General features: G+C 39.5%; 1 protein-coding gene across 1 annotated transcript; it reads right to left on the bottom strand.

The window, feature by feature from the left end:
* Positions 1-352: 352 nt before the first annotated feature.
* Positions 353-4,716, bottom strand: LOC122790814 (NOTCH regulated ankyrin repeat protein). The gene has a single exon (XM_044058438.1). It carries the CDS (start codon positions 3,932-3,934, stop codon positions 3,596-3,598), a length of 339 nt encoding a protein of 112 aa, XP_043914373.1. The 5' UTR covers positions 3,935-4,716; the 3' UTR covers positions 353-3,595.
* Positions 4,717-17,618: the final 12,902 nt, after the last annotated feature.

Consider the following 17,618-nt stretch of genomic DNA (forward strand, 5'->3'; position numbering starts at 1 on the left):
ATGTCACTTAATTGGCAACCATGTGTCTGTGTGTTAAATTTAAAACTATCTTACAAAAATAATAATGTGCAACTTTACATCAAAAAGGCACAAAGAATTTAAATAGAGGAAAGACAAAAATACAACACAACGACTTTCATGTTTGTACCACTACCTTTCAATGCATCTTCCAAAATATATTTACAGTATGTTAGAACACATCAAAACCAACAGGAACTAGTCCAAAATCATCTGATTCAAAGGTTAGTTTAAAAATAAATTAATTAAAAATGGTTACACTCAATACAAAAATGCATACAGGATTCTGAAGCAAATAACTTCACAACCAAAAAATAATCACAGTGCACGCATGTTTATAAAAAGATCAATGAAAAATTTATTCATAAATTTTTCACTCTGGTGCTACAATAGGTATAATACATCAGGAATATGCTGTACTGTACAGACTTCATCCAGTTAGATAGAGATCATATAGTGACCCATATACAGCTTCAATATAAGCCTAACACATATTTTAACATTAATTAACATAATTAAAAAAGTATCACCCTAGAGAAAATCCTACAGAAAAACTCCATCATGGGAGTACTCTTTGCATTTGCTTTCAATGTCTGCTTAAATCACTGACATTTATTAATATAGTTTTTCAAATACAAAAGTATTACCGGGGTGACTGCATTTAAAGGGAGGCCCCCACCCCTTTTCACAGTCACCCCAAACCCATTTTGGTGCAGCAAACAGCACCAAATTTGCTTATTTGAATAGTTAAGCCTCCCTTTAACTTTCTGGCATAATAAAAAAGGAAACAAAAATAAGAGGGTGGGGTTGCATAGAAAATTTAAAACCACAGGGACATGGAGAATTGAAAGAAGACAGTTTTTCAATTAAACAAAATGTCGTAAAAATAAACTTGAAATCATAGTGTCTGGTTGGGACAAGGGACAACACTGTTATGTTTCATATATACCGGGAAACATTTTAATAAAATTTTCCAGAAGACATTAAGAGAACAATATTTTATATTCTGAAAAAAGCATGGACTTAGATCATAAATTCCCATTATGGAAAAGGGCATAAAAGTACACATGGGCACTGCTTAGGGAATATTAAGACAACAACTCATTTTTTAAATAATGTTCCTGACAACTCATCTTCTAAAACTTTGTCATTAAAATTTCATTTAAAAACTATTTAATGTCATAAATGTTATGACATTCCGCAAACACACAAAAATGTGCAACTACTTGGAAAAATATTGTCAACCTCACAAGTCATCAAGGCAAGACAAAAAAATCATTAGGTTCTTCAACAATCTCACATCCCAAACAGTTAAACTCAGCCATCAGCACACGTTTAAGGTTCTTTTTTAACTAAAGTACATTTCATACAAAACATTTTAAGGATACTATGAATGGAACCATTGCAGACAAAGGCAGTATATTTTATATATCTCTCTTTCTATACATATATATATTCAGTGCAATGATTAACATGGTAGCCTCAAGTTTTACATTTTAAGACCAACAATGCATATTTCTTCCCAAACCACAATGACCATGATCATAAAAATACAAACATACTATGTATGTTGCTGCACATATTACACAGGCACATACACAGAAATATTTTAAACAGTAGGTGATGGTATGCATTGCTATAAATGAAAAAAAAAAAAGAAATGTTGTAAATGCAACAAAAAGATCACTGAATAAAATGAAAAGGAAAACTTAATATGCAGCAAAACAAAAAAATGGTAGTGACAAAGAACTATAGTGCAGGCGATACATAAAAATGGACGAAAGGAGGAAGATTTTCAACATCTTGAACTTGTGTTGATACTCTAGTGTCCTTGTGGTATAAAGGAAAAAAACAGCAGCATCGAAATTGCAGGTGCAGTCACTTCAAAATGCATTCACTGCAGTCTTACATTTCTGATGGTGCAATCCAGCATCCAGAAAGATTTGATGGATTTCCATATGTTTTCCAACGGTGCGTCCACTATCTTTTTTTTCCATTGAGGGGATGTCAAGTCACCTCAGTCAATTCCTCTGCTTAACAACAGGGGGAGCGCAAGCTCTATTTTTGTGCAAATGCAACTCCCAGGCTCGACATTGCCAACTCAATTAACTAACAAGTTTAGAATTTGCAGTTTCCAACAACTTTGCTGACTGATGGAAAATAACACAACAAACATATTTTGAGAACGTTATCCATTTTGAAAATGGACAAAAGGCAAGTTAACTAAATACGAGCAGGCAAAAAAAAAAAAATAAACGATTCAAACATTTCCAGCAGGAATTGGCAAGTGGAAGATTTTTTACACTTCGCGTTATTTCTAAGGTCACAACAACGTATACGGAGGGGGGGAGGGAAACAGAAAGACTAGTTAAATGCGTGTTCAATCATACCCCACACTACACAACATCTATAAAACTCTCCCACAAAAAAAATCCAGCTGCAAGCACAACTATGAAAAACGGGGCATTATAATTTGTAGACATGTTTTCTTTAGTTGGGGAGGGGACTTATCTGTACAGGGAATTGGGAAAATATATCTGAGCACTTTTAAAATAGCGTATTATTTAACAACATGGAATTATCACTTCAAGTTCTACTGCATAAAACCTGGGTACATTTCAGTCGTAAGAGTGTTTAAAGCGGTGCTTGGAAATGCCTTACCCAACCTGTACATCTGTAAATACTGTGTTGCCGAGGTAGATGACAAAACAAGAGTAAAATACAGTAGAAATGGAGAATTCCACAAAAAATGGAGCCAATAAAAAGCAGTAAATGCATGAAGTGTTTTGTGGGTCCCCAGATTTCACTGCAAAAAATAACTGAGTCCCAAGCAGCTTTGTCATATTAATTTAAAAAAAGAAAAACTTAAAATACATAAGAGTTCCATTCTTCATCTGAGTCACATGAAGAATCTCAGTGTACCTTCATAAGAAACCCTGTATTATTAATAATATATTACAATACATGTAATCACTAACAGAATATAAATGCGTTACAAAATAAGGAGGAAAATCCCCCATCTTCCCACCCCCCAAATTCACAATATTCTACCTATAAAAATCTGTGGTTACAGTTTTGCTTTCCAAAGGGGGTCAAAAAGACGAAAATATTGCTAATGAAGCACCTTTCGCAATTCTGGAAAGCATCAAGAAAATGTTGCCCCCATCCATCCACGCTTCAGAGTGGCATTTTTGGGTCCTCCAGATTTCGACCACAACGCCCCTTTAAAAAAAAGTTGCAAACTGGACTGCAAAACAAAAAAGCAATCCCCTCAGCTGCGGCACAGAGGTTCTCTCAGAATGCACCATTTCACCCCAACGAAACGGAAATAAAATCCCACCCTCCTTACAGTGCTGGAAAATCTCACTACAAGCCGCTCTAAGCTGCACCCCGTTTCCTTTAGCAGCTTCCGGGGATCAGTACGGTGCAGAGGACCTGCTAAGGGAAGCATCGGTGCAATTCTTGCCTGCATGGCCAGTGATGTGCCCTCCCCATCCCCAGAAAATGCATGTCCCATAAGTTAAGCAGCGTCCACGGTGGGTGGGATGTGCCCAAAGTGTCTCTCACGGTGAGAGTCTCACCGGCTGCTCGCAGAGTACTTGGCCTTGGTGATGAGGTACAAAACAATGTCCTGGTGGCCACCGAAGGCCGCAATGTGCAGGGCGCTCCAGCCGTCCCGGTTGGCAAGCCGAATGTCGGCACCGAATTTGACTAGCAGCTTAACGAGTTCTAAGTTGCCATCTCTTACTGACTGGTGCAGAGCCGTGTGACCCTCTTCGGGGAAAAAAGAGTTGACGTTGAACTCACTGCTCGTCATATTTTGAAGCAAAGAATGCAGTTCCTTTGTGTTGCCCTTCTTTACTGCTTCCTGGAAAGTACGTTGCGGGATCGAGTATGTATTTGCCTGGCTCATCATCGGGACTGGGCTGCGTATTTTTATAGATCAGAAATATGACACAAAAGTTGTCCATGCAAACCAAAGCCTCCTTCCACTCCTTGCGATGCGCCTATAGAAAACAACTGCAGAGTTTCTGCTCGATTAATAATTCTTCGCGCCCGCACTTTTAGCACCGTCCTGGGTGTTAATGCAGTTTTCCCGAGCCCAAACACTTGAAAGCTCCCAAGGAAACGATTGCTCAAACTTTATGTATATCTGAAAGTCACTTGCTGCAGCAAAGCTCCCGCTCGCACTTCTGCGTGCAGCACGTTTGCAAAAACTCAGTCCACGAGCCTGGAACTCTGTGCGCGTTCGGCTCTCGAGTACATAAACTTTAATCCGTGTGTAGAATGTTGACTCAGGGCGAGCGAGCCTCCTGCGTGCCGAGTTCTGCACTCACAAGCCGCATCTGTGCTCAGATCCCCAACTTACGAAGGAACTGGCGGCTACAAAGGCAGCTGGTGAGAAATGACAACCCTGATCTTCACAGGGTTTGCCAAATCGTCCTTGCAAGCTGGTTCAGGTGCCGGGGCTATTCAGTTTACATTTGTCACTGTTCACAAATAATGGAACAGTGAAGCGGGTCCTCCTCTTGTCGTGTAGCCAGTTATGTTTTATCCGGTGTGTTTTGCAAGGGCTACTTTTTCTGGGTTCCAATTTTCAAGCTATGAAAATCGCCTCAGGAAAAAAAATAAACCCGACTGAGACCCTCCCGTACTCTGCTGCTTAATCTGCTCAGAGAGGTCCCTATTTACACAGCCTTTATTTGCATAACAATGAACCGTCCATGTCCTCTGACAGGAAAAGGGGAGGGCTATTCAGGAGATTGTTGATTGGACAGTAGCCGAGGTGGGGCGGGGGGAAACGACGGGCTTTGCCGCGAGGTCTGGTGAAAGCCCTTGGGAGAGAATTCGCCAAAAGAGGCAGGCAAGGACCATGGCGAAAGGTTTAGAGCAGGCATTAAGGCATACATTGTACGTTGGGGTGCATTTTCTGTGTGCACAAGAATTCGGCACAAAGCCAACAAAAATAATTGGGGGACCAAAGACCAAGATCAGGGACAGATTGGTTAAATAGTATAATAATTCGCTTAAGAAGTTGAAAGAAATGCATGATTTTGCACGAAAATGCATTTTCCAAATAAGTAGGAGGAAACTCAAATGACTGGCACTGTTGATTGACTGTAATCCGATTCCTCAATCGTTTACCAGGAAATAAAATGTGTGCGAGAGACAGCGCTATCTTATGAGTGCAAATCGGAATCTGCAAAATCAACGACACTGAAGAAGTGTGTGTGCGCACACAGGTGTTAGTACTGCACATCATAACACTCCTAAATGCTTAATGTATTTGTAGCAAACCTGTAAGTCTAAGGAATGACTGCGTGAAGATAGCTAAACTATAGATGATCCACATCCGTAGTCGTTTTGCAATAAGAGGGTGCCCCATTCACTTGCCCTTGCTATGATTTAGACGCCGTTTCTTATTATCACACGAGATATACCCCTCCACAAAACTTCACCGAACTATGCGCAAAGATGAGTGGCAAAGGGCTGCGCATGTGCTGCAGTGCAGGATTTAAGAAGGGAAACTTAATGAACAATATTATTAAACACTGCATGTTATAGTGTCAGTGAACATACAAAGCATTGTGGATCTGCACTTTGAAATGTTGGTCACTGTGTGAAATCACTTTCTTTCTGCAGCGCAGAGGATTTGGAGCTAAAGTGGATAGCGTATGCCAGTGAACGCAGAGGTATGGTGTGAAAGATATTCAAACTTGCAATGGACAGTAGAGTCTTTACGTTACGTTTCAGTAACCGCTGAGAAGCTAACAGACAAGTATGTTACATATGGTCCGGCTGCTTGTACTGCTGTCATAAAGGACTTAGATAACGCGGGCAGTATTACCACTTCTATCATTTTGCACCGATGTCCCTTGCCTTGCCGCGTTTTTTATTTCTCGCACGAGCCGCGGGGGTGGGACATCTGTACAGATTGGGGATTGTGCCCACAGAGTGGGCAATACGTGTAGCCCTTCTGCAAAAGTACAGTCCGCTAGAAACTGTTTTTTTTTATTAATTATTATTAACCAAGGTAGAACACTCACCCTGTTTGACCCTTTTAAAAAGTCAACCTGGGAGTATATTAACCTCTATATTTGTTTAATTGCATAATATCAGAAAATAAGTCCACAGCATAGCAGTAACCAACATCGTAAAATATATGCATAACAGTATCAAACCGGTAAAAAGTAACATAGATATTTGAAATATTACACAAATAGAAGTAGCCCACATGTATTCAGTGTTACACTGAATGTAAATTTTGCAAAAGATAAAATATACCAATGTCAGGCAAGAATGCTGAAGAGTCTCGTTTGGAAGAATAACGAACTCTTTAAATACTGCTATGATATTGCCACCTAAACCACACAATTCAGTATTAAAGGGATGTTGATCCCTAGCAGCAGCATGTAATATGTGAACCTCAAACTCTGTCCAGTTACAAATACTGTAAAAAGACAATAGTGCATTCAGCAAGCCAACATTTGGCCAAGGAAGTGCATAGACTACCCCAGTTGATTGTGATCCACATTAAGTATAGTTTCCCTCATTCCATCCAGAAAGCACACACATAACCTCTCAAGTATACACCATCGCAAGGAAGGCTCATGATTTTGATTCTTATAAATTTAATGTTCCCTGCTGCTCAACATTCAAAGGATGTGTCAGTGTTGCAATGTTATTTATTTTTTTCTTTTTTATCTTATATCCATGTTAAATTGTATTAAACACCATTCTATCAGAACTTTCTATAACTATAAAGTAACATATTTAACCATGCCGTGAGCTCCATAGTTGAATTCGCTACTAAGTGTTCCACATTTTGCTCATTTTCCACATTATGAGAAGTTATGTATCATATGTAAGAGGTGGAAGTTTGAGAGCTCCGACACACACACATACAGAACTTGATTCACTACCCGTGCTAGCAGGAAGGTAAAAGTTTAATTCTTAGTGTCCAAATAGATTATTAGACTGCCGTACATTTAACATAGTAAAAACCAACTTATTCCCCATCACTGATGTTATGTATTTTCTTGTATACCCCAATATGATCTATAGTAATCAGCTGATTCTGCAGTGTCTGTTAACTGCTACTGTACTGTGTGCCAAAATATAGTGGCCAGTCCATGGCTCCTCTCTAATGATCCCTTCTTAGTCTGTAGCCTGTTCTGCAGAAGCTCGAAAGGTATACGATCCTTTGTGTGTAATCAGTGTGGTCTCCACGTGATCAACATTTTTGCATTAATGGCACTCACCCGAGAGCCGTGTCACAACCTACCAAAAGCACCATCACTAGCCTCTGCTACAACAAAGCATTAGTCTTCATTCAGTTCAGGAAAGTAGGTAGGAATGGAGCGCAAATGTCAGGGAGGGGTGACACTAATGAAGAGGAGACCAGTGACAGAAGTTTAGGACAAATGGAAACCAGAGGACAGGGTAATCTAGGGGTGATGCAAAAAAGGACTGTTAAGAGTGCATCATTGGTTGGCATCAGTAGATATATCTTTTCCAATCACCTCTGCCTTGCACCCGGTATAGGCGTCTGCTTCTCTACGGCCCCGACATGAATTAACTAGGTAATTAGGGAAAAAAATGAATGAAAAAAGGTATACATGTGTATTGTGATGAGACTGCACTATGCATTAAGAAGCGATGGATGGAAAAGCAGCACATTAAAATGTTCAGCGAATGTCAAAAACTTTACAGAGTCAAAATACAGTAGGTGTCTTGTTTACTGGAACAGCTGTTAACTCTCAGCTATGAACACACTGGTGATGTGCAATGGGGTTATAAAATGAATGCTATGGTGTAAACGTGTGGAGTAATTCAGAGGTAAGCAGCTGTCATACTCTGTTGTACTGAAGCAGCCCATGGAATGCACATATTTGGCTAATCTCAGATCTTTAGTTCCTTTATCTACCGTGTTACTAATGGTCTCTGTGAAGAAAATACTACTGCAATAGTTAGATACATTTATTCTTGTAACTGTATAATGGTTCATGTAATAAAGTATGATTTTACATTTATATTCAATATTTTACATTTCTTACACAAAACGAAATTACAAATTAGGTACAGAAATATCTGCAGTTACTAAGCATAGATAATGGCAAAGTCCAATTTCATCACTAAAATGGCACACTCTGTATTCTGACAATTGTCATGAACCAGAACAAACTCGGAGACGGACAGGAAAAATGTTGTATTAATTTACTGGTATTTTATAATCAGACATGACCCCACGGGTTCATTTTCATTTCTAACCCTTCAATACGGATTATCAAGTGATGTACTGAACCATAAATATGGAAACAGAGTTTGTGGAGATTAAATTCAGGTGTGTGACATATGGTTCTGTTGCATTCATTACTTGGGTTCCCAGTCTGTAAGTGTGAAGAAATGGTTCACACTTGAATGACGTTTGTAAGCAGATTTGACATGATGTGTGTGTGTGCGCATGAGCATTATTTGTTGCTTAGACCACTGCTACTAAAATAAATGTGCTGATTTATGATTTTAGCTTATTTTCCATAGTCACGGATAAACAAGAGAGTAGAGGGGTGTATAATCATCCAAGCAAATTAACTAGTCTTACAAACGTATGTATGTATTTATTTTGTATTTGTTAACTGGGCTAATTCACTGATCCACATGAACCCTTTTCAAGCACAGCGCAGGAGCACTGTCCAGTTAAGTGACTTGTTGAGTCACATAGTAGGTGAACGGAATCAAACTCTGGACTCGAGGAAACAGCTTGTTAACAGTTCAGAGCCTTTATCCTTTTATTTGTTAACTAAGTAATAGAGCTGGACCATAAATGTTAGGAGTAACTGCAAAACACACACACGTGTGTGTGTATAGATTGACAGACAGATCTAGATATGTGTGTGTTTGTGTCTGTGTAGTGTACATAGAGAGAGAGACAGGCAGTTTAGTGCAGCCAGTTAATAAACCTATTTGGACAGAAAATCGGAGTACCCTGAGAAAACTTAACATAGCCGCAGGGAGAACAGGAAAGGTACTGAATGCTGTCAGAAGACTAAATGGAATCTGGCGCAAAATGGGATCATTTTGCAGCTCACACACGCGTACTCGATCTGAATATCTAAGCTTGGCTGTGAATACCAATACAACCAGAATACCCCCCTGGTGGCCTATTCCAGTAAAATATATAAGGCTTTGGTGGTAGGGGTTCAGTTCACTAACAAAGGATATGGGTTAACTGGACCACAGAAGGGTATCGACAGGCTTCTACTTAGTGCATTATAAACAGCATCTTTGCAACTTACATATTCTTTTTTTCTCATTCTTAGGCACGTATAAACATGGCTATACATCCATATATTAAAGCACACTGTTATAATTTCACAATAAGAAAAAAAGTCAACTTGTTCACACTGTAGCTTTTATCGTTACTCACAGTTTGTATCTTAATGCCTGTAGATGAATTTTGACTGTCCTAACGTTCATCTTCCTCGCTTTATTTTAGTTATAAATGAAAACAAAGAAGCTATTAGAATACTGCAGGGCTGCTCCTTGTACAACCAGTGAGCAGAAGCAGCTCCTCAATGCTTTATCCCATGCATGGGTCCCCTCAGATTATCTATGCTATGATCACAGTTATTCTCATTCGGGTAATATATAATTATCGACCGTGGGATGGGTAAGGGTAGTCTATAACCAAATAGGATAGGTTATTTCAAGCACCAAAAGGGAAACTGATTAGCCTTAAATGGCCAGAAAAGGTGGCTAGCTAGTACTTACCTATGAACCGATTGATTTATACGTTGTTAAATTAGGAACGCGTGTGCATACTGTGTTTCACACACACACGCACTCTAAAAATACAAATAGCTTTAGTTATTCAACACCTTACAAGCTCCTACCAATGATGTCTGTAAATCTCAGTCTTTGTGTAATTTAATTTGATCTCACATTTCCTAAGCATTTTTTTTCTCCAGAAGCTACATTTCCCCTTATTTCCTTAGCACAACATAAAATATCGTAGCATTCCTGTAGAGATGAGAACACTAGAAAATGCAATACTTTTCCTGGTAAATACAAAATAATAATTAATCTTAAATAAAAAAAACGTAACTAAGTTCAGCAGAACGTAGTGATACTTTTTTAAGGACGATAAAGCAAGCAGCTGTGCAACAACTACTGTACTTTTCAGAAACCCTCTTCAGGACCTTACAGAACACTAGGAACAAATGAAAGGGGCGGGCTCACAGCCCAGCCTATCCCCTCGCCGTTCCCAGCCCTCCTAACGTGGGCTCGGCAATAGTTGGGCGGGGTTTGAAGTTAATTCATTAAAATATGTCCGAGAGCGTGGGAACGAGAGGAGCTTATCTTCCCAAAGGCAGAAAGCCACAGTGAGGGGCGGGGCCGGAGATCAAATAACCGGCCCGTCAGGCTCCAGCACTAAAGGGCAGGCTGAGCTCGAGGGCGCAGTCTGCATACCATAGTAGTATGCGTTCCTGCTAAGCTTTCGTCACCCAGGAGCTGTGCGCAGAGGTGACCAACTTGGTGACACGTTGTCACGCAGAGAATGTCTGCTCATAGGCAAGCCATTCCGCTCAAAGCTTTGTCCTTCTAAATCTGACAATTTGGGTAGAAAGGGCGGTGGATTACACTTAAGCAATACTGACAGCAACTATAGTTATATACTTCTTTTATGCCAGAAAAAAAGTGTTTTAAGCAACACTGACAGCAACTATAGTTATATAATTATTTTATGCCAGAAAAAAGTGTTTTGAACTCACATTCTCTAATTCTGTCAGCTTTTTAAGTTACTAGTACAATACCTCTCAACTGTCTAGATTTTCGCACAATGTCCAGATTTTTTTGCCTCATATTTCTGGTCTGTTCCTTATGACATTTGTGATTTTACTGGATTTTTGTGGCAAATCAGTGAGCATTGAATTCACTAAATACCGACAGGCATTTTAGTTTCACGCTTCACTTCCTTCAGAAAATGCACGGTAACACAAAACATTTCATTCTAACAAATGTCTAAGTTTATAGGAGTAATATTTACAATTTATCCCTATTTTGGGGACTTTGTCCCCTCATTATTTTTGGCTTTGTGGTTTGTGCAGATTTTTTTTGTGCTAAGAGGTCGAGAGCTATGCTAATATTTTAAAAAGTAACCCTGATTAGTTCTGGATTTAGCCCTGATTCTGGAAGTAAGAGATGTCCCTCTCTTTAAAATACGCAGGAAATGGTCGAAGAGATCGCAACTAATGAAATTCTAAATGTACTGACACTTACATTCTACATTTAAAATAAGATCTGGATTTTATGCACAAACTTGAAATACTTTCGTATATATTTCATATTTAGAAAGGACAATTATTTAAAAGAATCATTTATTTTTCATAAAAGGGTTCAAAGGTGTAGCTATGCATAATTAGTGTACTGAATTTAATACTTTTTTCTAAGCATCTCTCTTAAATTTTATGACTCAAAGAGAACAGATTTTTTTAGAACTGTCAAAAATAGTGTATACTATATAGCACTATATAAAGCATGCTTATATATTAGGAATGTACCTTTTTATGGTTACAAGTGGCAACAGTTGAAAACGATATGTTCCCTTATGAAGAGTACAGGGGGAACATTTTGAGGTTTCAGTACAGTTTTGAAATGATAAGTGAGTGGTGGGGACAGAAACATGAGTTCTGAGTACAAAATATGAATTTCTAGCCACACCTCTGAAAAGGTTTATGATAACCTTATTTTATTTTACCTTATGTTGAACATGCTGCAGAAGCATATAGTGCCCACCAGAGGGCGACTACTCATCACCGTAGTCGGTGGTCTTCAGTCTCTTACATGGGACGAGGAAATCGCAAATCACAAATATAACCGTCCACTCAAGAGGTAAGACAGTTGAAACATTGAAACAATGCAGCCTGGGGCTTTCACAGAGACATTTGGCTAATAGTTCTCTCAAATGCCTGGTGTTATGTACTGCACTCATTTGTTGGCTCTTGAAAAGGTTTGTAATGCATTGGAGGTGGCAGTCTCCCCCACAACTCATTTGAGTTGCCACCTTTTCAAATGCATAAAATCGGACATTTTTTGAAGACATGAGAGATTTTGCAGGACAAAACATACTCACAACCAGTGCAAAAAGTTAATTTTTTGCCAAAATAAAAGCTTATTCTTGTAGCATTTGAGCTGCTTATGCGTTTATGCTATTTTGTATGACATTTATGTGTTTCAGATATAAAATAACTGTTTTATACAACTATTAAACAGAACTTATGAGATGTATTTTTTCCTAAAATCTCAGGGCATTTGCCATTTTTTTTAGGGTTTTTTTTTTTCCACAGTACACAACTGCCCAAAGAGGAACTGTCCCTGACAAAGAGGGAAGGGCGTAACCCTACAACTCAATTGCAACATTTGGAATAGTATGCTTGCAATAATTTGCATTTTATTTAATTTTAGGTGGTTTTGAGATTTTTCCCCCCAAATCTGATTGTCGTAGATTTGGGCGAAGAAAGGTTGCAAGTTATTTTTCAGCTTTTATCTAGTTTTATCTGCTCTGAAAATCTGTCTGCTGGTTAGAATTAGGTTCCTGATACTACTACACAGCTAGGCTTCTGCACTCTTGAATGAGTTGACACCTACTAGAAAGAAAGAAAGCAATCTGTGTGGTGCTGCTGTGAGGGAAAGCAGCCGATATCCTTAAAAGCCTGCGAGGGACACTTTCTGATGTCTAGTTCTGCCTTGTGAGGACTCAAGTGGTATTTATTTCAGCTAGATACTTTTTCAGAACCTACTGTAAAGGGAATTGGTTCACAGGTTGTTACAAGGGTAACCACCAGTAGGGTCTTACAAGCCTGGCCATGTGCCTCAAACCATTTGGGTCTTGAGTCTCATGGGCATCTATGGGGGGCATGTTAGTAGGGAGATAACTAAGGATTTGTATGGGGGTTGTTAACATAATACTCTTTCTATAAGGGACACAGGGGGGACAAGACTGGGGGTCAATTTATGATTTCCCATCCAATCATCAAGGTTTTGTTTGAATAGGGTTATGGATGAACTGTCTTTTACATGCGTGGGGAACCTGTTCCATAGTGAGGGGATCATTTGGGACACATCTGTCTCTCCAATACATATTGTTTATGTCACAAACGAAGTTCAGATCCCTGGATCTAGTGTTTCTGGTGTTGTTTGTTTTGTGCATGTGCAATAGATCCATCAGGGCTGGGTCTGAGGAAACCCTGCAAGCCAGGCAAAGATACCCTCTCAGCATCCTGAAAGAGACTGAATACAGAGACAAAGCCTTTAGGTGATCAGTGTAGTACAGGATATTCATGCCCTGAATTCTCCTGGTGAGAAACCTTTGTGGGTATTCCAACTGTTGCAAAAGGTGCATTGTTTTCATAAATAGGTCTGATGAGGGCTCAGTAGAGTGGTACTATAACTTCCTTGGACATGGATGCCATACACTAACCTATAAGTTGGGTGGCATAGAATGATTTTCTTTCTGTCTTAGCTACATGTTGTTCAAAAGCCGAATTGCTGTCTACATATGTTCCCAAATCAATTATTACTTACTCTTAGGGGTGTTTTATCAATGAAGTAATTAACTTGGGTTGACAATTTTCCAAAAGACATTATAATGCATTTTTTGGCATTGAGCTTTATAGGTTCATAGGTAAGTACTAGGCTAGCGGCCCAAGGTTCTATGTAAGCCTAGCCAACAAGATTCTCTGACTTACGCCACCCAAGAAAGTTATTTTCCTGAGCCACTGTTGAGCAGAGACACAGAAGTAATCCCCGGGGTGTATTTCCTATTTCCCATCCACTCATCAAGATTTTTCTTAAAGAGTGCTAATGAAGAACTTTGCTTGATATAGATGGGTAGCCTGTTCCAGAGTATGGGAAGTCTCTGGGACAGGAATCTATCCCTCCAGCATGTCCTGTTGAGTGTGGTGACAAGGTTTAGGTCCCTAGAGCATGTAGCTTGGAGGGATTAGGATTTCTTTAGGTGTAGCATGTCCAACAGCTCTGGGTTTTTCATAGCTTTATATGTTAGTCAGAGATCACCTCGGAGTAGGCGATATACTACGGAGTAAAGCTGGAGTTTTTTGAGACAGTCAGTGTAGGACATTTGTTTGAGGCCAGTAATCCTCTTTGTGAGGTACTTCTGTTGCCTTTCTAGCTGCTGCAGATATCTTGTGAGGTACATTCAAAAAGAGGCATTCTACTCTATAATGGGTCTAATAAGTGTCGAGTAGAGGGGAACAATGACCTCTTTTTTCCCGGATGAGAACCCTTTTATGATGAAGTGTGCCACATAGAAGGACTTCCTGACTACTGTGGAGATGTGACTATCAAAGGAGAGACTACTGTCCACCTGGGTCCCCAGGTCGCTTATCACACATTCGGTGTTAAGTAGATTGCTGCCTATGTGGTAGTTCATGCGTACAGAGTTTTTACCAAAGGGGATGCCACTGCACTTTTTGGCATTGAGCTTGAGGCTGTGGCTCTGACACCAGGCATCTGTCTCAGCGAGGCCCTTCTGTAGGATGTCCACATAATTTGGGACCAGTCATTTGTCTGTGTTAAACGTTCTTGTAGGATGTTGGTGTCTTGGGGAGAATCTATAATACCTCCCAATTTACAGTCATCTGTGAACTTAGTGAGGTAGGACTTGAACATTAGCTATGATGTCTGAGAAGTAGATGCCAACAGGAGTGTGCCCAGCATGGAACCTTGGTATATTAATGTAAATCAGCTCTTTGGTAAGTAATTGGGCATTCATAGGTAAGTACTAAGCTAGTTGCCCTTGTGGACTATTTTAAGCCCAGCCAATTTCTCTCAGTGAGAATTAAACCCTGCACTTCTTGTCAGGGAGGTAAATACCTTAACCACTATGCCAACTCCCGTCCTACATCTGATTATAAAGAAAGACTGTATGTGTCTTCAACTGTGTGAAGTTTTCAAATGTATGAACATTTACCAGACAGAGTTTGTTTGAGACTAAAACTGACAGTACCAGCATCAAAATGAGATGATCTTCCTATGTCAAAGACACACAAGTTATTGGAGAGGGAGAAAATCACACCCAAGAAGCCCAGGTCAACTCAAAACATTTTCCTCAGCTTAATTTATCCAAGTCTTTTGAGTTTCTAATACCATGATGGGAATGGACCTCATTCTGAAGTCAGGGTATGACTAAAGTTCATGAAATTGTATTGTTTCACTCTTTGATGTTAGTCAGAAGTGCTCTTCGCAGCACCCGCAATGTGCACAGAAATGACTCCTTCTGCAATTCATAAAGAGTTACATGTACTAGTAGCATATCTAAATAAAAACTAATGTCTTTTGGCTTTTCCCAGTTAGGGGTCGCCACAGTGGAACTTCGGTCCACTAATGATTGGCAGTGGATTTTTATGGTGCCGAGGTGCCAGCCCAATGCCCAACCTTCAAAGAAGGCACACGTCTTTAAATGTCACTCGACTGCAGGGAAGACATGCAGACTCCACACAGAAGGTGCTCCAACTGAGAATCAAACCAGAGACCCTCTTGCTGTGAGGCGACAATGCTAACTGCTGCACCACCGCGGCCTACAGCATATCTAAATACGACTGTAAATTCTTTTTTTATTTTTTTTAATTAGAACTGTTTAGCCTACAATTGGAACTGACTGGGTATCTTTCTTCCACATTGCTCTAATGTCTGCCTGAAAATCCTGATTATTTTAAGACTCTCTCTTGTCTCTACATAAGATCACTGGATGTAGCAATTTCAATAATCTGTGTTACTTTTGACTTTTTCCCTGGACTACTATATCTGTTTTTTTTCACATCTATTTTTTGAAGTGTTGATAATGGGTGATCCCATGGAAATATACACTTCATCATTTTCTATAATGCTTTATGGTTCATGTTTCCAATGCTTCTTAGCTACTTCTACATTGCAGTGTTTGCACAATCCCCAATGCAACAGACTTGCCACATCATTGTACCTTTTCAGCAGACATGCCCTCTGCCATGAGTGGATCACACCTAGCGACAAGATAAGCGACTGTTTCCAGTTTTTTTTTTTTTATGGAACCTGCAACTGTCTGCTTCTCCCACATGTTCATTGTATTTTGTAAACCAATGTGTACATAGTCCACTATCCTGGACCACCTTAATTAGCCTTTCATCTTTTGGTTTCAATTTCCTTAAGCATTCGTCTCAAACCCTGACTGACATGAAGTTGCTCCAGGAGATCTCTATACTTACTGCAATGTTTATGCCTTTTCCACATTTCTTTCCTTCACATCTGATTCTTCTCTTTATATTCGATCTTTTGTTTATTGGCACATTCAATCGATGCCTAATTTTTGTCTAATTCTGGTTTAATTTCCATTTCCACTCGACACTGATATGCTTCTGCTAAACTGAGCAGCAAAGACATTTTTGACTTTTTCTCCTTGTGTTTTAAAATTTCCACTGTTTGGATCTGGTGGGGGTCAGCAGATATGCATGCAGTCTCAGAACTGCAGATCTATACATGTAATCAGTTTTGCAGAGGTTGATATGTCCTTCGAACAAAGAATATATCATCTAATTTTTATATATCAATTGACAAGCATAAAGCATTTTTTTCTTGTTTTCCTGTCCAACTGATCCAATACCTTTTGGGGACAGTTAGGCACATCAAATTTGTGACTTAGAAAGAGAAAAGCAAATTGGTTTATAGCTTGAACTTATTCCTAGATGACAAGGCAGTATTCAGTATTAGTTTTAGTCTTCTGATATATTTCTTACTGAGTTTTATTCACATTTGTTCATGTTTTATTGTCGATCCTTCATCATTGCCCAAATATTTATACACTCCCTCCTGCTCAGGTTCCTTTATATCACATCATGTTCTAGATCGGTAATTTCTTGGTGCTTCATCTTTCCTATTTTATGCATTGCTTTTGTACATTTACAATGACCAACTAACATTCTTATATAATCTGAGAAAGTTTAACCACTTGCAGTTGTGCTTTTAACTCTTCATCTGACAAACTATACAGTTTTAAGTCATTTACAAAAAGTAGAACAGTAATACTGCGGTGATACAGCAGTAGCATTGTTGCCTCACAGCAAGAGGTTCTCCCATTCGATCCTCGGCTGGAGTGTGGGGAGTGCCTTCTGTGTGGAGTCTGCATGTCCTCCCCGTGGTTGGGTGGCATTGGAAAGACATGCGTAAATGGGCGTGCCTTTGTTGAAGGTTGGACGTCGAGCTGGCACCTCAGCGTTCGTGAAAATCTACTGCCAATCATTAGCGGACCGGAGTTCCGCTGTGGCGAACCCTAACCGGGAAAAGCCGAAAGACAAACAAGAAGACTTTAAATAACATTGTTTTCTGGGAGCCAAATTGTAACCATGGCTAATCTGTTAAGTGAATGGTTTAATCTCAATACAAAGAGGAGGATCATTTGGATAGCTTTATAAAGACCTTTGAGGGGTATGTATTCAGCAACAAGTTGACCAAGGGCACTGGGTGATATTTTTAACTCTTTTGCTCATGGGTAAGAAAATGCATGCAGTTTCTCATCTTAGTGATGCTGTTTACATTTTGTCAAAGTT

The sequence above is a fragment of the Protopterus annectens genome, chromosome 16.part0 (genome assembly GCF_019279795.1).
Source record: "Protopterus annectens isolate FY-2018-M chromosome 16.part0, PAN1.0, whole genome shotgun sequence".
NCBI lineage: Eukaryota > Metazoa > Chordata > Ceratodontiformes > Protopteridae > Protopterus > Protopterus annectens.

Coding starts and splice junctions, on each gene's coding strand:
- LOC122790814 (XM_044058438.1), bottom strand. CDS start 3,934: ATGATGAGCCAGGCAAATACATACTCGATCCCGCAACGTACTTTCCAG.